General features: G+C 43.5%; 1 protein-coding gene across 15 annotated transcripts in view; it reads left to right on the plus strand.

Moving 5' to 3' along the window:
- DST (dystonin) overlaps positions 1-25,486 on the plus strand; it is a 483,110-nt gene that overhangs the window by 386,537 nt on the left and 71,087 nt on the right. For all 15 annotated transcript variants that reach the window (XM_074991114.1, XM_074991115.1, XM_074991118.1 and 12 more), the window contains 9 exons: positions 1,668-1,834; positions 3,415-3,574; positions 3,815-4,141; positions 4,312-4,396; positions 6,862-7,103; positions 7,890-8,096; positions 16,013-16,132; positions 16,301-16,408; positions 19,641-19,859. In XM_074991114.1, coding sequence (XP_074847215.1) covers positions 1,668-1,834; positions 3,415-3,574; positions 3,815-4,141; positions 4,312-4,396; positions 6,862-7,103; positions 7,890-8,096; positions 16,013-16,132; positions 16,301-16,408; positions 19,641-19,859 — 1,635 coding nt within the window. The remainder of the gene's footprint in view (positions 1-1,667; positions 1,835-3,414; positions 3,575-3,814; positions 4,142-4,311; positions 4,397-6,861; positions 7,104-7,889; positions 8,097-16,012; positions 16,133-16,300; positions 16,409-19,640; positions 19,860-25,486) is intronic.

A 25,486-nucleotide genomic window follows, 5' to 3' on the forward strand; every position in this document is an offset into this window, starting at 1 on the left:
AGCAGCTGAATGCACAAACAGTTGAGCTATCCCTTCACACAATGGACAAACACAGTCTGGATGCCATGTAGAATCAAGCAGGAGGGTTTATTACACACAGCACTGGCAGAGTGCCACCTTGCCTGTCAGGCTAGGCTCAGTGAAGCACTGTCAAGCAGTAGGTTACACGTGATTATATAGAATATCAATGGGTGGTGAGAAGCGACAGGGTGAGAGGTCCCAAGCCCCTGGATAGGTGCTGGCAGCAAGACATGATGAGCACAATAAGACAATAATCTAAAAGATTACACAATGACTCTTCCTGTAATTCACATGCAACATTTTCGACCATACACAGCTGGTTTTTTTTTCTTTAGGCATTTGTGTAAACAACATATACATTGATTCTAGTCCCACTTACATATCCATGGGAGTAATGATGCCTTTGTTCATTTGGGTATGATCCACAGGTCCATTTCTGAAGGAGTCAAAATAAAACAATGAGAGTACATAACAAACATCACTTATTTGTAACACATTGTTCTTGTATCCAGGGCCTTGGGTTAGTGAACTAGGGAAATGTCTTGTAGAGAATACTGAAAGGGAGGAGGGTATCTCATCCTGGCAGCTCAGGCTTGTCTTACAGCCTCTGGACTTGGACTTGGAGCACAGTTGCTGTGGATATTATTTTTTTTCCAGACTATGAGAAAGCTATGGCCTTGCTTGTATGTTCCTTCTCACACTAGCTGTATTTGTAAGCCATGACATATGTTATGAGTTAGTTAGGACTAATACCAAATTGTGAAATTTGGGCATAAAGTGAGAGGTCTTAACAGAACCATAATATGCATCAGGAACTTGGGATTTTCACCCTACAATATATTTTTCATCTATTTGTGTAAGTAGGATAAAAGCAAAGGTTTCAGGTAAACGTCCAGTCCTTCCAAGACTATAGATGTTATAAGCAAATGTGCAGGTTGTCTCTAAATGCTGAGATTATAGTAATAAAAGCTCCTCAGCAGATACAGTGGACATAAAATGTGATTTTGCCATGTGCATATTCACCAGTGGGAGATGCCACTCATCTTTGTCACACAAAAACCAATTGAGAAAGCCATTTACAGGGAAAGGTCTTTTTGGGGGCAAGGACTTGGTGGATGCCTACCAGTTTCAGCTGACGAGAAACAAATAACAATCTTAAGTGTGAATTAACTCCTTTTTACTATATTGGCATTTTTGTGGTAATACAGTTATTTAATATTCCTTTACAATTAAAACAAAAAAGCAGTAAAGTAGCACTTTAAAGACTAACAAAATAATTTATTAGGTGATGAGCTTCCGGGGACAGACCCACTTCTTTAGACCACAGCCATACCAGAACAGATTGTTCTGGTATGTTCTGGGTGTGTTCTGGTATGGCTATGGTCTGAAGAAGTGGGTCTGTCCTACAAAAGCTCACCTAATAAATTATTTTGTTAGTCTTTAAAGTGCTACTTTACTGCTTTTTTGTTTTGATAGTATATAAACTAGCATGGCTTTCTCTCTGTTACTACTCCTTTACAATTGTCCTTTTAAGCAGAGAACATACATTTTTAACAAGATCTCGAGGAATTTGCCTCATGTTTCCCAGGCTGTGTCCTGATTCAGTTGTTTCCTAGCAATTTGATTTTTGATTGCTTTATTTCCAGCTTCTCCAAAAGTTACTGGATGACCGCAGACCTACTGTTGAGGTAAGCAAGCGAGAAGGGGAGAAAATTGCAGAGTCAGCGGAACCTGCTGATAAAGTCAAGATCTTGAAGCAACTGAGTCTTCTAGATAGTAGATGGGAAGCGTTGCTCAGTAAAGCGGAAACAAGGTATTTGAAATTCTTTCATTCCTTTGAAAAATATGGGTTCATCAGGGGATAGATGACTTGAAGCAGCACGTGGAACTTCTTACTCTCAGACATCATAAGCAATATTTTTTGTTGTTATATCAAATTTATTGTGCCTTGATGATGATATTTATAAAGCTGATTAGTAAGGAAAGCAAAGGAGAATAGCTAGCATGGGTCATTAGCCACTGAAAAAAGCTCACAGAGAGGATGCTGGAAGCATAGGCAATAGTGTGGATGAAGGTGTAGAACTGAGGGCGTTGGGAAGGTAAGGGCAAGGAGGGTGGTTAAGGAAGACCAAAAAAGAGTTTAGATTTATAACATTGAACATTACAGTGCTAAACAATTAAATGCTTTTTTCTTTATACTATATGATTGGGATTGGGATTGGGATTTAGGCTTTAAGTTTGTTTGGACTCCTCCAATACTTCCTGATCTTTCTGGCTTCTCCCATCTATCCCTGTTATTTAACCCCTCATCTGTACAATAATAAATAAATATCCTCATTACTTAAATAAATTGGTAAATTCAGTTAATAAACTATTATACTAGTCTGTATTAAAAAATGAGGGATCCATGACTCATTAACTGAAGTAAATGTTAATCTCATTAAATTTAATATTATTATGAGTCTGGTGAAATTTATTTTCAAATCAAATTACAAGTCTGTCCAGTCCATCTGTTTAGATGCAAGTTCACTTCCATGTGATTGCACTTTTGAAAACTAAAATGACAAAAGATGTATTTCTTCTTCTTGGGAGAGAATTACCATTATTTATAACTGGCCCTCAATGTTTAAAACAGCAGGAATTTTTCTGAAGTCTTAAAAATAGAAACCACTAACATTGTCTGCCTGGGGTGAAATGGATAGACGAGCAGGACTGAGAAAAATAGAGCAACAGAACAGAACCCCATCAAAAATGTTGGCAGTTTTGGAAAGGTTGTGGCCTTTACATTAGAGGCCAAACCTGTATACTTATATTAAGGTAAATCTGGCGCTGCATGAGAGTTTTTAACCTGAACAAGGGTTGGTGCGGTACCATTCATACTACATCACTGAAAAACTATTTAAAGAATTACTTTTACGAGTTTTAGTGATGACAGGCGCTCCTTTAGCAAAATATTTAAGTGTGTTCCTAACTTTAAGTGCATGTTTAAGTTGCATTGAAGACAACAGGATTCAATCATGTACTTAAATATAAGCAGAAGCTTAAGTACTTTCCTGAATAAAAAATGAGACCACATATTTAAGTGCTTTGCTTAATGGTGCCTTAGATGATTTTTAACTGAATGTATATGAATGCAGTAAAATTTATTCTATTAACAAAACATATCAAGTATTGGAATCTCTTGTTCAGCCAGTTTGATTTCTTATTGACTGTACTTTTTATGGTTGTCGGTTGACCCTGGTTTTCTTTCTGTGCTACAGATGTAGATCAATTTCAGCTTGTGTCTTGCTTCTACAATAGCATGTAGAATATTCTACAGAGATGAGGAGCTCACGAGCTTAATCGCACACACACCCCATCACAAAAATTACCTTTATCTTGGTGCATTTATAGGAATCGTCAGTTGGAAGGTATCTTAGTGGTAGCACAGCAGTTCCATGAGACTTTGGAACCCCTGGTGGAATGGCTCACTACCACTGAGAAGAGGCTTGCAAATTCTGAACCCATTGGAACACAAGCTTCTAAACTACAGCAGCAGATTTCTCAGCATAAAGTAAGATATAAATCAAATATTTGTGTCATTTATTTGGGGGAATATTTAAGTGAATTTATGAAATACAGCAAAACTGGGATTTCTTGCTTTCCTATTAGCCCAATTTTATTAGTTTTGTATTTATATTTAATAGTGAAACCTTCATATTTCTGTTATTCTATGGTTCCATTTGTATTTGCTTTTGTGTTTGCCCATTTTTCGTTTCTATCTTTCTTCATTATTTTAAAAACTTCCATTTAGGCATTAGAAGATGACATCCTTAGTCGCAATAAAAGTTTGCATATGGCCATTAGCATTGGTCAGTCTCTTAAGAATCTGAGTTCCAGAGAGGATAAAGATATGGTGCAGGAAAAGCTAGATTCTTCCCAAGCCCGTTACATTGAGATTCAAGAGAAGAGTAACAGCAGGTCTGAGCTGCTCCAGCAAGCCTATTGCAATGCTCAGATTTTTGGGGAAGACGAAGTTGAATTGATGAACTGGCTGAATGAAGTACATGACAAACTGAGCAAACTTTCAGTCCAAGATTACAGCACAGACTCACTCGTGAACCAACACACTGACCTGCTGGTATTTTTATTTCTTTTCTGTTAAATTCATTTTTTTATTTTAATTTTATTTTGTTTCCAACATTTATTTATTTCTCATTAATACATTTGATTTGAAATGTGTTAGTTATTTAAATTAAAAGTAGCTTGATCTGTAACCCATATGCTTACACAAGTGACATCCTATCATAGGTGCTTCAGGAAGAGATTCTGCTCAGAAAACAAAATGTTGATCAGGCTATACAAAATGGCTTAGAACTTCTCAAGCAAACAACAGGTGAGAACTCTTAGGAAGTGAATGATTCATCCACCTTTTCCTGGCATTTATAAGTGATTATGGGGAAAATAAGCAGAAATTTGTAAATATTAGTCTTTATTCACAGGCTAGAATTTTTCCTAACAACTACTGACGTCAAGATACATTATGTCTTTGGGTCAAATTCTTTGCAGGTGTAAGTGAGCAATGAAGTCAGTGGAGCTGCACTACTTTAGCTGTAAAGAGAATGTGGCTCTTGATAGGGGGATGTGGGGAGTTGGTGGAAAATTATTTTAGTGAAATTTCATTTTGTTCCTAATGGCAAGTTATGGTCATTACTCATGGTGTAGGTGTGTTTGGCATAGGAGATAGACTTTTTCTCTATAGAAGCCCCAAAATGAATGTGTTCGGGTACCTGTAGGACGTCTGGAGACGCCCAGCCCGTGGCCTAGGGCGAGGCGGCCACCACAAGGGTTATAACACCGGCCCGCCCTCAGTTGGGGGGCGGTCAGCAGTTCCCAGTGCAATACAATACATTCCCAGCCCAGCCCTCAGTCCAGGACGGGGCAGAAGTTCACAATAGCAGTACAACCCCAGCCCAGCCCTCAGTCGAGGGCGGGGCAGCAGTTCACAATAATGGTACAATTCTGGCCCAGCCCTCAGTCCAGGGTGGGACTGCAGTTCACAATAGTATTACAATTACAGCCCATCCCTCAGTCCAGGGCAGGGCAGCAACACAAGGGGTCTGAGCACTGGCCCAGCCCTCAGTTTGGGGCGGGGCAACAGCACAGGGTTTGAGCACAGGCCCAGCCCTCAGTTTGGGGCGAGGCAACAACACAAGGGTCTGAGCACAGGCCCAGCGCGGGCTGGCCCTGTCAAGGAGGGGGTAGGGGGTTGCAGGCCCTCCCACTCCACTGCGACCCGGCCCGGGGCCCTGGGGGTCGCTCACACACGACCACGGCAGTGGGGATCCAGGCTGCAACACACTGCCATGGGTTCGGGAGCATCGTTCCCCAGGCCACTTCCTACCTCTCTCTCCGCTGGCAGAAGGTCCCAGTCCATCTGGTCGGGGGGTCCCTCTAGGTTGGTCTCTTCCAGGTCGTCCACCTTCGGGGGCTCCGGCCAGTCGCTCATATCAATGTCATTGGGATAGTTGGGCGGCGGTAGCACAGGGGACCCGAGGCGATCCTGGGCCGGAGGGCTGTAGGGATCCACCGGGACTCTGGGGCAGACCACTCCTGGGGCTTCTTCCAAGGCGGGCGGTCTCCGCTGGCGTGAAGGTCCTGGCAGGTCTGGGAAGTCCGGGTAGTCCCCCTGGGGCATCTGGATCCGGGGTTGTTCGGAGTCGCTGGGGGCTTGCTCCTCCGGCCTGGCCGGGCGGCGACAGGCCCTCTGCCCTTGGCGCCGGGGAGCTCATGCAGGCGCATCCTCCCTGCCCGGAGGCCCAGGCTTTAATGGGTCCTGAGCCCCGCCCTTGGCTCTTCCAGCCCTGGGGCCCGCCCTCTGAGGGGCGGGCCTCTGGTATTCTGGCCCCGGACCCGCCCACCAGGGCCTTTGCGCAGCCTCCTCTGCCTCTGAGTCTGCAGGAGGCCATACTGACTCACTACAGTACCTTTAGCTGTGCAAGAGGCTGCATGCTCCAGATCAGTGCTAGTATTCGGGAAAGTTGCATCCCAATTGCACACAACATGTCTTGTCTGCAATGGAACATGTTCCAGCGCTCCAAGTATTTGACATCTCAAAGGCACAGAGGGAGAACCCTCTGTTAGATGTTGTCCAATAGGGTATAATCTAAATAGATTGCAGTAAGTCTATTGCAAGTATGCCTGTCTGCATTTTAATCTTTAGGTTTTTTGTTTGTCTAGTGAGTAATAATTAGACTGTATAGTTGAAAAAATAATTCAAATTATTCTTGAACCATACAGGCTAGTGATCAATTAATTATAATTAATACATAAAATGTAAACTAATAATTTATATACCATAATTTAAAAAATATTTCACTGTTCCATTTTGGCACTTTTACTGATACACTTCATGACCTCTGTCAACCTGCGTGAATATGAATAAGTATTTAAGGAGGCTTTCATATAGTCTGTGTTTGGGTAAAAAAGTGCGTATATTTTAATATGTGCTAGAAGCAATTTTTTGTATCTCTGTAGAATAACACTGGAGATGGGACCAGTCCTCTCATCACTTTTCCAAAATTCGTAGTGGAAAAGGAAAGCGGACAAGTCCAGAGCTGATGTAAATTGCCATAGCTCCAGTGGATTAACTGGACAATTTAATACAGCCTAGGGTCTGTCCCTGTGTCTTGTTGGAGTCAATCTGCACACATTAAAAGCTAAAAATACATTATTATTGGGGTGTTTGATTTTGCTTTGGTTTAGTTTTTGTTCACCTAATAAGTTGTTAGTCTTTAAAGTGTTTTTTTGTTTTATTTTTTGTTTGCATTCATATGAAATAACCTCCCTTTGAAATTTTAGGTGATGAAGTTGTAATAATTCAAGATAAATTGGAAGGCATTAAAGCAAGGTACAAAGATATCACTAAACTGAGTTCTGATGTATCCAAGACTTTAGAGCAGGCTCTGCAGCTTGCAGGTCAGCTGCAGTCTACTCATGAGGAACTCTGCATATGGCTTGACAAAGTAGAGGTTGAATTGCTTTCATATGATGCTCAGATCCACAAAGGAGAAGAATTAAGTGAAGCACAAGAAAGACAAAAAGTAGGTTCTAAAGGCTATAAACTGTATATGTTGCTTTTTTATTTTTCATGTAAAGATTTGAATTAGTTAAGCAAGTTTGCTTCTCGTTGGCTGGTGGATGTCTTGCAAATAATCCTAATTTGGCACCAGATCAGATCTCTGACTTGGATTAAAACAGTAGAGAATCACAATCTCTTTCAAGCAGCCAATGATGAGATTTGGCTGAAGTTTATTATTAGTACAAGAGTAGAAGAGCTATATTTTGTTCTAGTTCAGTGGGCTAATGCTCCCTGAGAAAACTCTTAAATTGTCAAACAAAGTTGCCTTTGTTCTTTAGTTGTCAGACAGACAAAAAAAACTAAAAAACAAAAAAACCTTGAAATAGTAAAAGGGCTTTCATTTTGCTTTATTTCATACCAGAGTTTACTTGTTGGTAAATTTGTTCCATAGAAAAAGGGTTGCAAATTGCAAAGAATCTATGTTCATTTACTTCTCTTTGTTTGCTTGAATAAAGACTGACAACTGTATTGAATTCTAAAGAATGGCAGTTTACCATGCAGATTGAAGGAATAGAGTTCTGTTCTGTAGAAATTTCCCTTCAGGAATCACCTGCTTTTCTGTCAAACAACTTCATAATAACAAAGGCTAATGTAACTGAGTTGAAAATAAGTGTGCCCCGTTTATCCTTTTGTTTGCCTGGAAAGTGTTCCAGTTTTTGCTTCTGAGAATAGGCAGAGAGGAAAAAATGTGCAAGCTGTGTGTGGTTGGCTCTGATGCTGGCATGTTTACTTTAAATGACCTTTTCAGGAGTTAAAAAAAGAAGCAAAGAACAAGAAGGGCTTATTGGACACCCTCAACGAAGTCAGCAGTGCCTTGCTGGAATTGGTGCCATGGAGGGCAAGAGAGGGGTTAGACAAAATGGTGAATGAGGACAATGAGCGTTACAGATTAGTGAGCGACACTCTAACTCAGAAGGTGGAGGAGATTGATGCTGCTGCTCTAAGATCACAGCAGGTACTAAACAACTGCTTTTCTTCTGTGGGCAATAAAAAGTTGGCCTCAAGGAATCTGTACCTGAACAAAGGTTGTTAGTTAACAATGACACCATATATTTGCTATGCTTGTGCAAATAAAGGTCTGTTTGAATAGAATGACTGCACTGTTCAGATACAAGTGCCAGTGCAAAGCTAATCTGTCCATTGTTGTAACCATCTGCCACATTGTTCACACAGACCTCGGTCTTGTAGCCGGAATCATTTGACTATGATCATGTGGTGATGTCAGTAGACGTTTTGCATGAATGAAGACTACAAACCCAAGCCCTGTATCACGCACACTTTATGTTAATATATTCAGTATAGTTTTCCTCCACCTTACGAGGGTAATTCATTCCTGAAAAACTCCTCTTAGGGTGAATTCTTGTAAGTCGAAAATGTAATTACATTAATTTCAATGGGAAAAAAATTTATGTGTTCCTGAGCCTCAAAATTTACACCCATTTACGCTAAAACAACTCCAAAACCCATTAAAATGAACACAATTACTTCAATAGTTAACATTAGTTATCATAACACAACTTAACAAGGCATTTTCCCTTCATTAATTACTCTACAATATGTCTGTTTACCTGCAGAGACAGGGGAACGGAAATCAAAGAGCGCCTGGGAGGGCGGCGCAAAGCTGGGTAGCTGCGCGCGGCTGCAGAAGTGGGGCCGTGCAAGTGGGCAGGCAGGACAGAGCAGAGCACGGGGAGGCACGAGGAGGCAGCCCAGCCTGAGCACAGCTTAGGTTAAGTTGGGAGGGGGCAGTGTCAGGGGCTGGCCGTGCAGGGAGCTAGGCAGGCATAGGAGGCCCCCAATTGGCAGGGGGCAATGCCTTGCTTGTTCAGGGCTGCGCAGCAGAGAGGCCCTGCCAGCAGCAGCCAAGGCGCTAAATGTAAAGGAACACCACAGGCGGCAAGTGGCGCCCGAGGCACAGCTGCACAGGGCGGGCAGCAGTGGCCCGCTAGCTGCCCAGGGAGCAAGCAGCAGGGGCGGGGCCAGATGGGCTGCGCGCCCAGCAGCCACGTCTTGTGGGAACACCTGGGAGCCCATGGCTGCCGGCTGGGCCGGGGCGCGCCGCTGTTGCAGAGCCGAGGCGGAGACCCAGACCAGCCACAGGTAAAGGCTGGCCCGGGAGCTCCGTGAAATCGCCCCCGGGCACTGCGGAGAGATGCGCTGGGCGGGATGCAGCTGCGGGCAGCCGTTGCCTGGAGCCGCAGCCTTTCTCCTGCTGCAGGGCGTCCGCGTCCTGCTGAGGTGCACGAAATTGAAATTGGTCCTCATAAGATGAGGTAGGGATTTTAAATCAAACTCCTCGTAAACTTGAATTCTCATAACCTGAATGAGTGTATCTCGGGGTATGACTATGGCTCTTGCTTAAATAGATGTTGCTCCACTGAAGTTTACTTATGTGAACTAGGAATCTGGCCTTGTGCTTTTGTATTTTCTGCCTCTATCATATTTGACCAACCAACTTTAAATGGCACTAAAGGACTGAGTTAATGGTGTAATTTGCACACAGCTGCAAGAAATAAGTTTTTGAATATGTGTGTGTGTGTTTCTAAAGCAGGGAGTTGGGGAAACTTTTTTGGGTTCAGGGCCACTAACCTGCAGAAAAATCAGTGGGGGCACACATAAGTGACAAGCATCAGAGGGGGAGGGGGAAACAAAACCACACCACTCATGGGCTACGTCTACACGTGCACGCTACATCGAAATAGCTTATTTCGATGTAGCGACATCGAAATAGTCTATTTCGATGAATAACTTCTACACGTCCTCCAGGGCTGGCAACGTCGACGTTCAACTTCGAAGTTGGGCAGCACCACATCGAAATAGGCTCTGCGAGGGAACGTCTACATGCCAAAGTAGCACACATCGAAATAAGGGTGCCAGGCACAGCTGCAGACAAGGTCACAGGGCGGACTCAACAGCAAGCCGCTCCCTTAAAGGGCCCCTCCCAGATACAGTTGCACTACAACACAAGATCCACAGAGCCGACAACTGGTTGCAGACCCTGTGCATGCAGCATGGATCCCCAGCTGCCGCAGCAGCAGCCAGAAGCCCTGGGCTAAGGGCTGCTGCCCACGGTGACCATAGAGCCCCACAGGGGCTGGAGAGAGAGTATCTCTCAATCCCTCAGCTGATGGCCGCCATGGCGGACCCTGCTATTTCGATGTTGCGGGACGCAGATCGTCTACACGTGCCCTACTTCGACGTTCAACTTCGAAGTAGGGTGCTATTCCCATCCCCTTGTGGGGTTAGCGACTTCGACGTCTCGCTGCCTAACGTTGCTTTCAACTTCGAAATAGTGCCCAACACATGTAGCCATGACGGGCACTATTTCGAAGTTGGCGCCGCTACTTCGAAGTAGCGTGCACGTGTAGACGCGGCCATGGACCTGGCTCCCAAATGACAAGCAGAAAAAAAAATACATTAATCTTATCTTCAATCTGTACCCCCGGAGCTTAGGGAGACTAGGTCTAGTAGATTTTGGGGGGGCCCCTAACTTCTGAGGAGGAGCCATAATGAAGGGTTCAGTGCATGGAGTTAGGTGCCAGGAACTGGCTGGCGTGGGGATGTGGGATCTGTGCAGCAGGTATGGTTCAGAAGTGAGCTCAGGGTGTGGGGTGAAGGCAGGAGGTAGGGTGCAGAAGTGGGCTGAGAGTGATGGTCTGGGGTGTGGGCAGGAGGGTGAGTACGGGAACGTGGGGAAGGAGGCATGGTGTCTGGGCAGGACATAGGTTACAGGAGCAGGCTGAGAGTCGGGGGCTGGGCCTGGGCCGGGGCCTGGGTGGGACCTAGGGTGCAGGAGTGGGCTGTAAGTGAGAGTTGAAGGGGGGAGGGTGGGTGCAGCAGCAGGTGAGAGGTGGGAGTGCAGGGTCTGGAAATGGGGGGTGCGGGAGCGAGGGGACACCTACGCGGGAAGGAAGGTGCAAGCACATGGGCTTGTGGGGTCTGGCTGGCACGGCGCATGGGCGCCTGTGTGGTACAGCTCCAGGGTTGGGGACTGTACATGGTACCATTTACTCTACATGGTGTAGGAAAGTGCCTGTCCATGACACTGCCCTCCCTCTGCTCTTACTGGCTGTGAATCAGCTAATGGGAGGAAAGTGGGACTTGCACGGGGTGCTTCCCCACATAGAGCTTCTTCGTCCACCCTCCAGGCAGAGCCCACAGGATGGATCTGGCCCCAGCTTGCCTGAATCAGACCCGCAAGGCTCAGGGTTTCTCTCCACAGTGGGGAACTAGTGCTGGCACCCCAGGCACCATGCTCACGCTCACCACCACATGGCTGAAGTGCCATTTCTGGCTCACACCCCGGGCAGGGCCGGGGGGCTGATCTTTGTGGGCTGGATCCAGGATCTGGTCCACAGGTTGTCCACTCCTTTTCTAAAGGATGCTTAGAAAATCCTTGGGTGATGTTTTTGTTGGGTGTAAATCTGTGTGGTTTCACATTTAGCCACCTGATGATGAGAAAAAGAAAAAAACAGCTGCAACTTCTCTAATTTCTATTTATTTTATAAACACAAAAATATGAATGGAAATTTTTGCCAGTGCTCATAGTAGCAACAAACAAAATTGGCTTTGGTGAGATAGAAGATGTTTATGGCATAGCTTCAAACCTTTCTGGAAACTGACTATAAGAGGATTGGTGATAAGTCAAATCCTAAGGCTATAAATAACTTATAAATATTCTAACTTATTTCATTGATTCAGAAAGTTTATCTTATGCCAGCAGATACTTTATAAAATTGAAGGCTGGATTCCGAACACCATGTGAGCTGGGTGTTATATGTGGGTTCCTGCGTGTGCATAGCGAGTATTCAGGGACGAAATCAGACTTTGGGAGAATTTAGGCCAGCCTCAGGGCTCTTGTAATGTGCACGAATGGATAAGAGAACAAGGGGAAGTCTTGTGGCACTTTATAGACTAACAGATATTCCAGTAATATGAGTAATAACAGTAATGTCTGTTAGTCTTATGAGGTGCCACAAGACTTCTTGTTGTTCTTGAAGCTACAGACTAACACGGCTACCCCTCTGATACTTGTCACCAATGGATAGTAATTCCAAAGACAGATTGCACTGCAGTTGTGATATCTCCTTTCCTGCCATTCCCAGACCACCTCAGAAAGCCAGAAGGGGCTGTTGTCAGGCCAGATGTGGTAACTCCAGGTGCAGCATATTGGGAATGAGGCAACCTTCTGCTCAGAGAAGTAGCAACTGGCAGCTACCTGAAGCATTATTTGGCAGAGATATTGGAGAAGGATGGTTATAGTCATAAATTAACAGTGCTACAAAGGCTTAGAGGTTTTGCAGTAGGTCAAAGACAGCAAGAGCATGTGGGTATCGACTCTGTGGGTGTTCTGAGGCTCAAGCATCCAAAGAAAAAATATAAAGGGTGCTCATTGATGCTGCCAATCGCCTGTTTGGTGGCTGGCAGGAGAGACGCTCCGGAGGGTAGAGAGCAGCAGTGTCAGGCCTGGTGGGAGAGAGGATGGAGCAGGGGCAGGAAGAGGCGTAGCAGGGTGGGGACTCCAGGGACTTAGATTGAAGCAGCAATGAAGCACCCACTAGGAAAAGTAGAAGTCAGTTTGGAGATTAAGTCTTGTAAGTAACTTATCCAAAATGACTCGTGGTGAATTTAAAAGAATTCTGTGGATTATCCCAGATATCACTTGAACTCCCAACATTGAATCTAAGTCAAGTGCTACCTCTGTTCCGTGGGAGTTCTGTGTAGAAATAGAATATAATATTGCCCATTACGCTGGCATTGTGAGACTCCATAAGGAAGGAAAAGTTTGTTGTAAGTTTTGCTAGTCTACTTCTGCCAAAGAGGGTGGTTTACAGAGTGTTAAAGGAATTCTTAATAAGTCATCACATTCACAAGTCTTCCATTTCTGATCAAACCAAATAACAAATGATGTACGTCAGGAATATTTAATTTGGTGGTATCAAACTGATGAATTCAGACTTGCCCAAGGGTAATGCAAAGGTCGCAGTTTAGCATCTGTCCTTCATAATGGCAGTAAAATGCCATTGTGAAATCCTGTTACGAGAAGTACTGTTTTTTCAGTATTCATTCTTCGAACACATGTTATGTACAAATCTCACCTAGGAACTTAATAAATAGTCATTTGACTTGCAAAATTATTTCATAGATCCACAGATTTAAGAACACCTAAGCAATGCAGGATGTTCATACTGCTAAAATTTTCATAACTGTGAACAAAATGTATGGCTGTTCTTTCAACAGGTTGTGACTGAATATTGACTTAATACAAGTTTGAAATTGTACTATGCGAAGAAAAACGTTGCTTTTAGCCACCTTTTTAAAAATAACACAAGCACAAAAACAGTTTCCTTATCTCATCAAAACTTTTTTTTAAAAATTTTTCTTTTTTAAGTACTTTACATTTTTAACACAGTACTGTACTGTGTTTGCTTTTTATGTCTTTGCTGCTGCCTGATTGTTTTCTGGGTCCAAATAAGGCCTGTGGTTCACTAGTCAGTTCATAATTCTAGTGTTAGTAACTCTGAGGTTCTTCTGTAGTTATCACAGCGTCCAGGCATTCCATTGCCATGTTTGGATCATGACTTTTTTTCATGGGGTATTTAGTCAATATTATGACATACTCATGGCAATGAAACAACAAAAAGATACATTTCAATTAATCTGTAATTCTGTATAAACCCAGCCACTGTCATTTGCCTGTCTTTTGTCCCCCTGCTACATCACATGCTTTCAGAGAAAACTAGGCAGTCTTGTTATGTTTGCTTAACATATCCTGACATGTCAGACATGGCGAGACACACACGTTATAGCACTGAAATCCTTGCAGAGTAAGATGAACAGACTTCAGAAAAACTGTGCCCTAACATCCGCATGCATGTCTAGAACTTTGGCTTGAATACCACTGGTGTAGTACGCTGTTTTGGCCATCATATCAGAGTGAGTGAGAGTATACTTTTTAATAAAAACAGCTGCACTATTAAGGGCAAACTTACCTTCTATCACTGTAAATGATAGATGACATCTAGTGGGAAAAAATGTTTGTCCGCTCTTTCATATAACAAATGGTTTAGAATAGGGATGATAAAGACTGACTCATAAGGGGAAAATAAATCCCAGACTTACATTATTTATTTTATGCATGATTCATAATTAAATGCTAAGACATGACAGATTCAGTGGTTAAAGTACACCTCAGGTACTTGGAGGTGCAATGATGGGTCAGCAGCCACAAACTTGTAAACTGTCAGGCTTCTGAAGCTAAGTAGGAGTGGTTAGTGCTGGGATGGGAAACCTACAAGGAAAGCTTACAGTGTGTATGATAGATTATGACATAGTACATTTTGACTGATTTTTTTCAAAAGAGCACAGGAAAAGAATTTTGGGTGCCTAGATTTTCAGGAGATTGGTTGTCACCTAGGGTCTGGCTGACCTGGAGCAATGTAAATTCCAGCGCAAGGGTTTCCTTTAGAGTGCAGTTATAACTTGAAGTTCAAAATAAGGTCCTGTTTCAAAGGCTCTGTTACACCTCTCACAAGGGGCAGCAGAACCTGAATACTCCACTTGAAATAGCACTGCAATTTCCAGCATAGGGAAAAGCCACAGAGTTGCTATTCTGGGATACCTTTGTATCCCAAAATAACCATCACTGTCTAAACATAACCAAAGAGAGAGACCTTCATTCCTGGCTGAGCTAGCAGCTAAAAAATAGAAATGTGGCTGCTGCAGTGTGAGCAAGGGAGGGGCCAGTATGTGCTGATGGTTTCAGATAGGATTGTACTCCTGATGCCTAGCCAGCCTCTCCTTTGCATACTGCAACTGCACTTCTGTTTAGTGCACCGGTTTGATCACAGCTAGCACGGGCATGACCCTCGAGCTGAGATTTATACATTCCAGCAGTAGGGTAGACTTACCAGCATCACCGAAATCAGAGCCAGATTTTTCCACCAGCTTCTACCATGCTCCTTGGTTGACAGATTTTCAAAACAGTTCAGCATCCAACACATTGCTTTGTCTTAGCCTCACCTCAAAAAAATAATTCCCTGAACTGTAGTGTCCATGCATGTTTGCCCAGAGGATCATGTGGCCATGAGTTGAATCTACTGTCTTCAATCTACTGTCCCCTCTTTACAGTTTTATACCTCTTTCTTTTCTGGTCCATTGCTCCTTTCTACCCAGTGTTATAGAACATAACCCCCTACTAAGAATGCTTTGGGATTTTTTTAAAACATCGAAGTATGAACTAATTCTAGTGGAACAATTCTTCAGGAACAAAACAGGTTTAGCCCAAATTCACACTAAGCATTTTTCTGCTTAATCCAACAGCAAGTCTTAGGAAGAAATCCTTTCTCCATGAAAATCAATAGAATTTTTCATTGAGGCCAGGATTTCAACATTTTTTTTTGTCTGAGTGCACTAATTCTTCTAGAGCTCTTGAAATTTCTTAATGTCCTAGGATTATATTGATTTGTCTCAGATAATCACAATAAAAACATTTTAAAACAGATGGAAAAGACAGTTGAAAGTTATCGGTATTACTAACAAAGACAAGTAATATTCAGTGAAAAATTCTTTGGTCTTTCTTTGTTGTCTAATAGAGATTTATAAGTTTGAGGCAAGTATACTATGCCTGTCTTGTTTTGCTGCTGCTTTGTCAGGCTTATGAATTAAGCTGATTTTATTAAATCTCTCAATGCTGTTTTGAGCTGTAGAGTTCACATATCCATGCAATTTTATATGGAAATGGACTGTTGTCTTTTTAACAATTCAGCATCTGCATTTTTTACAAAATTGCTTTTTTTAACTACTTAAAGGCAATCAATTCAAGCTTCATAACATAAAACTGCTGAACTAATTCATGTCTCCTTTGCTTAGTTTGATCAAGCAGCTGATGCAGAATTAGCCTGGATTGCAGAAACAGAAAAAAAATTGATGTCTCTGGGTGACATTAGGCTTGAGCAAGACCAGACTGCTGCTCAGCTACAAGTTCAAAAGGTAAAGAAATGCATTTCTAACTGTCATGTTAATTACTGGCCAGAGCTTCCTTGGTCTAGAAAATGTACTAGTGTGATTTAATTTTCAGTCTATCATAATGTACTTCAAAGTAGCTTTCACATCATGTTCTCAACCTTTATCACTGACCAGTATTTATTGTGTCACAAGGCATTTACCATGGAGATTTTGAGACACAAGGATGCTATAGATGAGCTAGTTGAAACTGGGGATGAGATTATGACCACGTGCACGGAAGAGGAGAAACAGTCCATGAAGGTAAGCTACCATAATGCCAGGCTGCTATTGTGGCTTTGAAGCTCTACATTTATGGAACCACCAACACAAAATCACCTTTCATTTTCCATTATTATTGATCGGGCAAGTTAATTGGTTGTGAATAGGAGATCATTTGATCTGAATAAACAATGATACAGAAAGGGATGCTCTTGAAGTACAAGCTGCTTTCAGCCTTCTTTCCTTAGAAATGTTTAGCAAGTAAGCTCAGAGCATTCACTTCATCTTTATACATCTTTGAGTAATTTTTAAGACAATGCGACTATCTGGGTGACTAAGTATCGGTCAGTATAAGTAAATGTGGCAGAAATGGGTCCTTTGTTATCCATAGCAGTGCAGTAAAAGCCAGTGAAGAATCCTTCAACAGTGTAGGTATCTATCAACAGCAATCTGTATAACAGCTAAAAACCAGATCCCATGTTTGGCTTGTGCAGCTGGGTCAGACAATCAGGAGATGCGTCGAAGACAAGTGAAGAGTAAACTCGCTCCAAAGGCCGTGGTGCCCTAAGCCCACTGATTCAAAGCCCACTGAAATCAGTGAGAATTTTTCCATTGATTTTTAAAGAACTTTGAATCAGTGAAGAGAGGTGCATAGAAAAGTCTCTAAAGGATCTGTGCTGGGACTTGTGCTTTTCACCATGTTCATTAATGGTCCAGAAAAGGGAGCAAACAGTGAATTAGTGAAGTTTGCATAGAAAACAAAAGTATTCACAGTATTTAAGACCAAAACTAACTGCAGAGTTTTACAGGGGATCTCAAAACTGGGTGACAAAATAGCAGATGAAAGTCAACATTGATAAGTGCAAAATAATGCACATTAGAATAAATAATCCCAACTATACATATATATATATATAAGCATCTATCACTCAAGAAAGAAACTTGGAGTCACTATGGCTAAATGTGAAAATTCCAGCTCATTGTGCAGCCTCAGACGAAAGCTGAACAGAATGTTAGAAACTATTAGGCAAGTGACAGAAAAATACATAATACCACAATGGGCATCCATGGTGTGCCAACATCTGGAATATTGTGTCCAGTTCTTGTCACCCTATCTCAAAATGTATATATTGGAAATGGAAGAGGCTCAGACAAAGGCAACAAAGATAACCAGAGGTATAGCATTGCTTTCATATACAGCAAGACTAAAAAGATTAGGACTGTTTAGTTCAGATAAAAGAGAGACATAGTTCGGATAAGAGGGGGCAATCAATAGCTATTTACCAAGTTAGTTTGAAATACAGTACCTGTCGTGGTCCATCCTAAATCTCTGCCAGAAGCAGGCAGGGGAATACATGGGTGGATCGTTCCATCTGCCCTCTTCTGTGCATTCCCCTGAAGCTTTATTACTGCCCATTTTGGGAGACAGAATGCTGGCCTAGATGGACCATATAAACCAGTATGAAAGGTTTTAGGTTCTACTACAGCCTGATACGATTGTTGTGCCTTTTTTTAATATGGGGCTGAGGATGGGAGAATCTTCATACTGCTCTAATACTCAGCTTCCTTATTGCCGGACACTGGTGAACAAAAGGGAGCATGAGTGTGCACACTTTGCATGGGTCCCTCACTTCCGGTGCATCTGATCCTAGCACTGCAGAAAAGCACCAGTTCAGTTGCATGGCAGAATCGTGGAAGCTGTGGAGAAGGCGGGTTTGCCCCTAAAATACATAAGGAATTCAGGTCATTTAACTAAATGTTTGTAAAAGTAAAAGAAGGTGATGTCATAGAGCTTTTGTTAAATGTTTGTAATGTACTTAGTGAAAATTACCAATTATTTGTGCAATAGAATGTGCGTTGTCCTCTGGATGACATCTTAGTAACTTAATTACATGCATGACATGATAAACTCTAGTTAGTTTGTTCTCCCAAAAAAGGGCACTCTTTTTCATAATCAAGAGTTTACATATATAGTTATTTATTTTCAGGGCAGCTCTTGTATTCTCTGTCTCATATAACATTTCACTAAAATGGCAACATGGACAGCTTTCCATGGGAGAAATGTATTGCTTCTTGCTATCTTAATTTTGTTATTGCCACTTGCATAAAGTAAAGGTTTTATGATTTTATATATATATTTACTTTTAACTATCACATTATTAAAGTGACAGAAACACTATTAGTTAATGTAAGCTCAACTATGAGTGAAGTATGTCACATTTTCTTCTGACTGTTCATAATACCAGCCAGGCCAGCTGAGGCTGTCTCTCATCAGGTCTTGTAAACAAAGGAGCTTTGTGTCTAATCAGTAGTACTTTGATTTAAGAATTCCAGGAAAAACTGAGGTCCTGCCAAGAGTCTTGGTGGTATTTCCATAGATGACAGTCTTCTCTCTGATTGAATTGTATTTGTGCCCTTGAACTGTACCAGCAACCACTGTGTTACTGCATTTTTGGATAAGACTTAAAACCAAGGTCCTGACTACCTCTAGTCATTTAAAGATCATATGGCGCTCTTCATCAGAGCTACAGTTTAACCCAGGTTTCATGGCTAAATTTAAACTTTTGTTACAGTCTGCGTACCGAAAATTCCACTTGTGGTTTCAGTTGCATGAGCCTATACTTCGCATTGCCTTGTAAAGCGATTATGCATTGTTCCTGGTTCGGAGCAACTGCCATGTTTTACACTAGAGATGACTGCATTTCAGTGGAGGGTGAAAGGATGTTTAGGGGGCTATGCAAGTGGAGAGATTAAGGAACCTCCTTCCTCTTTGCATTGCCTATATAAGTGCTGGCTTGACTGGTAGCTAGAGTCATGACTCCCACATGCCAGCCAGTGGGGCTGGATGGGCACACAGAGAAGAGTGTGCTGCACTCCTGACAGGGTATCGCAGATTGCTTACCCCCATATTCTCCCAACTTTTTCTTCCACTCATAGTGGTTAGGCACAAATGCAGGGATATGCCTTCAAATCACAATCAAGCTCGCAGTTTGTAGGTTGTTCTGAGGTGCTTTGATAAATACAAGACATGGCTAAAGATGTGTCTTGAAAATAATGCATCAATTTCTGTGTATATTGGATTAACTCTATTAATTTCAGTATTAATTTCAATATTTAAATTAGTGCTAGTAAAATCTGAGTTTGGTTTAGTTTTACTTAATGGTGGTATAATACATATAATAACATGCTTAGGTACATGGGTAACAGATATTGTGTAATTCCCTACGATTGAGAGTGAGCTAAGTTCTTCTATTTCTTGCTAATATTGTTACAGAGGAAACTGGAAAGTCTCCTTCAGAAATATGATATGGTCTGTCAGATGAATGCTGAAAGGAACCTCCAGCTGGAACGTGCTCAGTCTCTGGTTAACCAATTCTGGGAGACTTATGAAGAGCTTTGGCCATGGTTAACTGATATAGAAATGGTAATCTCACAGCTTCCTGCTCCAGCTCTTGAATATGAAACTTTAAAGCAACAGCAAGAAGAGCATCGGGTAAGCGCACTGCTATGTTATAAACCAAAAGTGACAAGAAGACCCAGTGCATTTCAATATGAATTCTTAGTACTGTCAGATTCTCAGATTCAAATGCATTTGATGCAGTTGTACACTATTAAAAAAGTTGTGTATATTGGTGGTGCTCTTTATTTAAATCATGGCACTGTTTCCTAAACTGTTTATACAAACAAGCCTTTCTAGTAGAGGAAGCGAACATTAGAAACACAAAAGAGACTTGAAATTATAGCAGCAGATTTGGAACATATAAGAGTTAAATATCTAAGAAGTAAGTTTAAAAATTAACAAACTGAAAACAAAAACAGATAAGACACAGAATGGAGAAAAAATAGGCAAGGAACAAGAAAAGAGACATCTTAACGATCAAAAGAACAAGAGTACCTTCTTTCTACCAAACTAGGAGAAGGATGCAATGCAATTAGAATCCCTGACGTATTTTCGGACATATGAGAATGATGTGCTCTAAATGGGTTTAGTAAGCAAACTTCATGTTCAGGGCCTTTGAAGATGTCTCCTCAAAAGAGTAGTTTCATTGCAGTCATGGAATGGAAGTCATTTTAATTATTTCCTTTATTTCAATATATATTTATATCTATATCTGTTTACCTATCTATAAATTATATACATATGCAAAAGGTATCTTTTTTTGTTATTCCATTGGGAAGCTAATCTTTTTGATGAGCCAAGAAGATGAGACAACTGGATTTTACAGTGTTATACACTGGGCCAGGATCACAGCTCTTTGGTTCTAGTGGATAATGTGTATGATTTCTAATATATAAAATGTATAAAATATTTTTAGACATTTGCAATGACAATGAATGCAGGATTCAGGTGTGGATAATAAAGTCATAAAATAAATGCTACATATTAGTTTCATGAGCTGAATATAGTTTAATGAGATGTCAGAGGAGATATCTGAGCCGCTTTCAAAAGTCATAGCAGTCTGGAGACATTCCAGAAGACTGGACAAGGGCAAATATAATGCCCTTGTATAAAGAAAGGAAACAAGGCCAACCCAGGAAATTACAGACCAGTCAGCTTAACTTCTGTGCCAGAAAAGATAATGTCTGCAGATGGATTGCTTAATCATTTGCAACATCTGAAAGATGATAAGGTGATAGGTAACAGTCAACAAACCATGTCAAACCAACTTGATAGCTTTTTTGACAGGATAACAAGTCTTTTTGATAAAGGGGAAGTGGTGGTTGTGGTATATCTAGACTTCAGTAAAGCATTTGATAAAGTATCACATGATCTTATCAGTCAATTAGGGAAATGCAATCTAGATAGGTGTGTAACTGGTTGTATAACTGTTCACAGAGAGTATTTATTAATGGTTCACAGTCAGTCTGGAAGGGAATAACAAGTGGGGTTCTGCAGGGGTTTGTTCTGTTCATTATCTTCATCAGTGATTTAGATAATGGCATAGAGGTTGTCTTCACTAGAATGAAGATCTCTTCTTACTAAACATCTGTTGACAGCTAATGGCCACACACAAGAGCAGATCACTCTATTGAGCCCCTCTGTCGATAGAGAGTGGCCAGACTGCTTGGCTGCTCTCTCGAAAGAACAGCCAACTGGAAGCACAGCAGACAGGGCTGCCTGATGACCCGGAAGCCCTGTCTGTCGACAGAGGGCCCCCTGGACCATCCACGTGGCTTCTCAGTCGACGAATTCTGTTGAGAAAGACACTCTGCCTTAAGGGGAGAGGTAGAAGGCTGTCGACAAAAGTGATGAGGTACCATTCAGGATTAAGATCTCCTCCATTTCAGCCGATGACCCAGACTCCCCTCTGCTGAGTCCTCACAATGCATTTTAAAACGTAAAAGGTAGTTTGGAATCAGAGTAGTGTTTTGGCTTGTTCCTGGATTTCTGCCACTCTGCAGCTGAGCCAGTCTCCTGGCAACCCAGTGAGTGAAGCTGGCCCTGACAGAAGCTCTCTGTTTGACTGCACTACCTGCTGGATGCAGGAATCTGCAGGCTGATACTTATACTCAGTGGCAGCAGTAGCCTAGTGGCTGCTTGCATTCCTAACCCACTTCTGCACATGGCCCTGTATCTGCCTTTAGTATCTGTAATCTTGCTTCTGGCTCTGCCCCAGCCTGTGCCTGCTCTAGCACCATCCACCAGCTCCTTCCTGATCTCTGACCTGGCTCAGGCTGTCTGCATCCCCCTGTGGCTGTGACTCTGCATAGACCTTAAACTTAGGCTTTGGTTTCTGATTCCTGGTGCTGACCCTCTGCTCCTTTTTCTGACTGTGATTCCAGTGAACCCTTTGGCTTAGGCTTTGGTCTCTGATGCCCAGCTGTGACCCTGGGCTTCAGTCCTGGACCTTGTCCATCTGAATTCAGCTCTGACTGATAAGTCACACTCTTGTTCCAGTCAGTAGGCCAGAGCAACCATGACTCAGGATCTGACACTTTGAGCACGGAAGATACCTTTATATCCCAGAGGACCAGCTTAGACTTGAGGTGATAAAGAGGTGTCACAATTTTCCATTGCCTACCCTTTTGGCTGCTTCAAAATCTAAGACCTAGGCATTATGGAACTTCTGGTGGTCAACACTGAGTACTAGTTTTAAAGAGGTACATTAATTCATGTGATCTCAGCTGTTGAAGCAAGTGCCCATGCATGGAACCACTTGTCCTCCTTCTGCCTTTGCCTACCCCCATCACAACCCTGGTCCTCAGTATCCTTGTACTTCATCATCCTTGTACAATCATGCTTATTGCCATTGGTATCCTCACTAAGATGGTGCAGTTTTATTTCCATTCACTCTCTTTCAGCTGCTCAGAAAATGGCCCACCCTATTTTAGATTTTTTTTATTTTGGTCTGCCTGCAATTAGATCCATGTCACCCTGATCCTGTCGGTAAGAGATAAGATGTGGTTGTCCACCAAACATCTAAAATCCACCCATTCTTCTTCAAGTGGTCCCCATGGGTGCTCCACAATAGGTGTTGGGCTCGCCCGGTGCCGCAGATCAGAAATCTTCTAGCAGTTTCTCCTGGATCGCACATGCGCTGGTGCGCGCCGCCCCCCTGCACACCCCCAGCCGCATGCACGATCCGGTCCCCGCCAGTTCCTTCTCAACCGCCATTGGCTGCAGACAGAATCCACTCAGGCTAAGGCCAGAGTCAGATTACTTAGTGTTTTTTTTCCACGTGTGATTTATTGTTTTTCGGTTATTTAAAAAAAAAAAAAGAGAGAGAGAAAGCAAAGACAAAGAGAATACCAGCAAAAAAAAAAAAAAAAGGAAAAAGAGAGGAGCGGAGAAGAAAAGAGCGGACGTGAAGGCCATTAGGCCGCCCACTGCCGCAGGCCGGTGATCACTCTTTCGGGTGGAAAGGCATGGATTAAGTGCTAAGTACCCTCTTAACAATAAAGGACTCAGCACAATGGCCTCTTCAGGTTTTACACAGCGTGAGTCATGCCGTGAAGCTATGCCGGCCTCCGTGGGGCATAGCGAAGGCATCCGACGCCTGGGGGAATTACAGGCTACCCGGCCACGTTCTCACTGTGCTCTGACCACCACCTCAGTGCAGAAACGGAGGGAACTCTCCCTGGCTCGATCCTTGCCGTGCATCTGCAGCGAGCAGGACAAGCAGAGCACACAGCTACCGGCTGCATACTCAAGCGGCGGCACCGTCACAGGCGGCACAGACCCCCGCGGCACCAGCGGTGCAGGGGTGCCAGGCACGGAGCCTGCAGGCACTGGAGGGGGATACCCGCGCAGCACCGCAGCTGGCGGTGCCAAGCGCAGCGCTAACAGCGGGGCCGAGATTCCCGGCAGGGGAGGGAGCAGTGCCGGCCCTGCAGCGGAGGGGCAAGGCATCATCAAAAACCCGGCACCGCAGTCCATCTCTGGACAGGGTTGCGCTGCTTTTAGTACCAAGCCCTCCCCCTGTGATACACACACCGCACCGAAGGCCTGTGTCTCCACTGGCCCATCAAGAAAAAAAAAAAAAAACCTCCTTCTCCATTCCTCCAACCAATGTCACCATGGCTTGGGCCACCTTCACCATTTTCTGTGATTGGATCCCCTGAAGTACTATCACAAGCCAGTTTCACCTCTATCGGCGTCGTCGCGGAGCTCTCGCTCTCCCAGACATTGGGGGTACACACCCCGTGAGTGGTCCAGGTCTCCATCTCCGGACCCTTGCCCATGCTGCCATGATCGTCCTTATCATGCTGGACTCAGACAAACCACAGGCCTGCACCCAGGGGCAGGTCCCTCCCCCCCGGCCGCTCAGTACCCCTGTGGGCGCTCCCGATCGGGGACGGAAACACAGTTGTCTCAAGGGGAGTTAATTTTAGAACCCCGAGACTTTCCTTCACAATCCTCCAGCGAACAAGTGTGTCATCGCCCGCGAGAACCCGAGGGTTCGAGGGAGGTTTACCTTAGGGGTTCCTCCTCATCCTCCCCAGATGAGGCCATGGCCCCCGGGGATGTCTCTCCCCTGGATGAACTTAAACAGTTTCAGGAGCTGTTTTAAAGGGTGGTTTTCACGCATGACATTCAAACGGCAGAGGTGCAGGAGAAACATCACAAACTCCTGAAAAATTTGAGACCCCGGGCTTCATCCAAAATTGCTGTTCTGCTGGATGAAGCCATTCTGGAGTCAGCCATTACTATATGGCAGACTCCAGCCTCTCTTCCGCCTACGAATGGGAGAGCGGATAAGAAATACTTCGTCCCGGCAGAGGGCATGAAGTTCCTCTTCAGTCACCCACAACCAAATTCTTTGGTGGTCGGGTCGTCCCAGCAGAGGTCAAAGGCTTCTCAGTACAAATCGGGGGATCAGACAAAGATGATAAGAAGCTAGAGCTGTTTGGCAGGAAGGTATATTCATCTCCTATCCTGCGGTTGAGAATGGCAAATTATGGGCACACCTAGCAAACCATAATTTTGATAATTACTCCGGGCTTACTCCCCTCATGGATTCACTCCCAGAAGACAAAAAGCCGGTGTTAAAGGTGATTGTTCGAGAGGGCTACGCAGCATCGCGGATGGCAGCCCAGATTGCCCTGGACGCGGCGGATACGGCGGCATGTTCAACGGCTACAGCAGTGGTCATGCGTAGAGAATCCTGGCCCCAGACGTCGGGTATATCGAGGGACCTACAGGCGAAGATCGTGGACCTTCCCTTTGATACACAAGAGCTGTTTGCAGACTCAACCGACTCGGTCCCTCACTCCAGTAAGGACTCGAGAGCTACACTTAGAACCTCGGACATTTATACTCCCCCATACAGGAGGGGAAAAATTTTATCCTCAGCAAAGACGCTACGCTTACAACCACAGCATGCTCAATATCAACGGGGCTACGGCCAGGGGCGCTATCAATAGCGGCAACAGTACAGAACTCCTAGGCGACATTCTCAACAAAGCCGTACGCCCTCAGGTCAGGCCTCAAAGGCAAGAAGTTTGATGGGTATGTCGGGGGCTGCACTATCAATACCCTCGCTCAATGCCACTCTCATCTCATGTTCCATCATCGCCTTAGACCGTTCCACTCCCAATGGCAAAAGATCACCACAGACGTATGGGTGCTGGAGATCATAGCCACAGGTTACGCGATCCCCTCCCAGTCGCTTCCACCGA

The sequence above is a fragment of the Carettochelys insculpta genome, chromosome 3 (genome assembly GCF_033958435.1).
Source record: "Carettochelys insculpta isolate YL-2023 chromosome 3, ASM3395843v1, whole genome shotgun sequence".
In the NCBI taxonomy this organism is placed as follows: Eukaryota; Metazoa; Chordata; order Testudines; family Carettochelyidae; genus Carettochelys; species Carettochelys insculpta.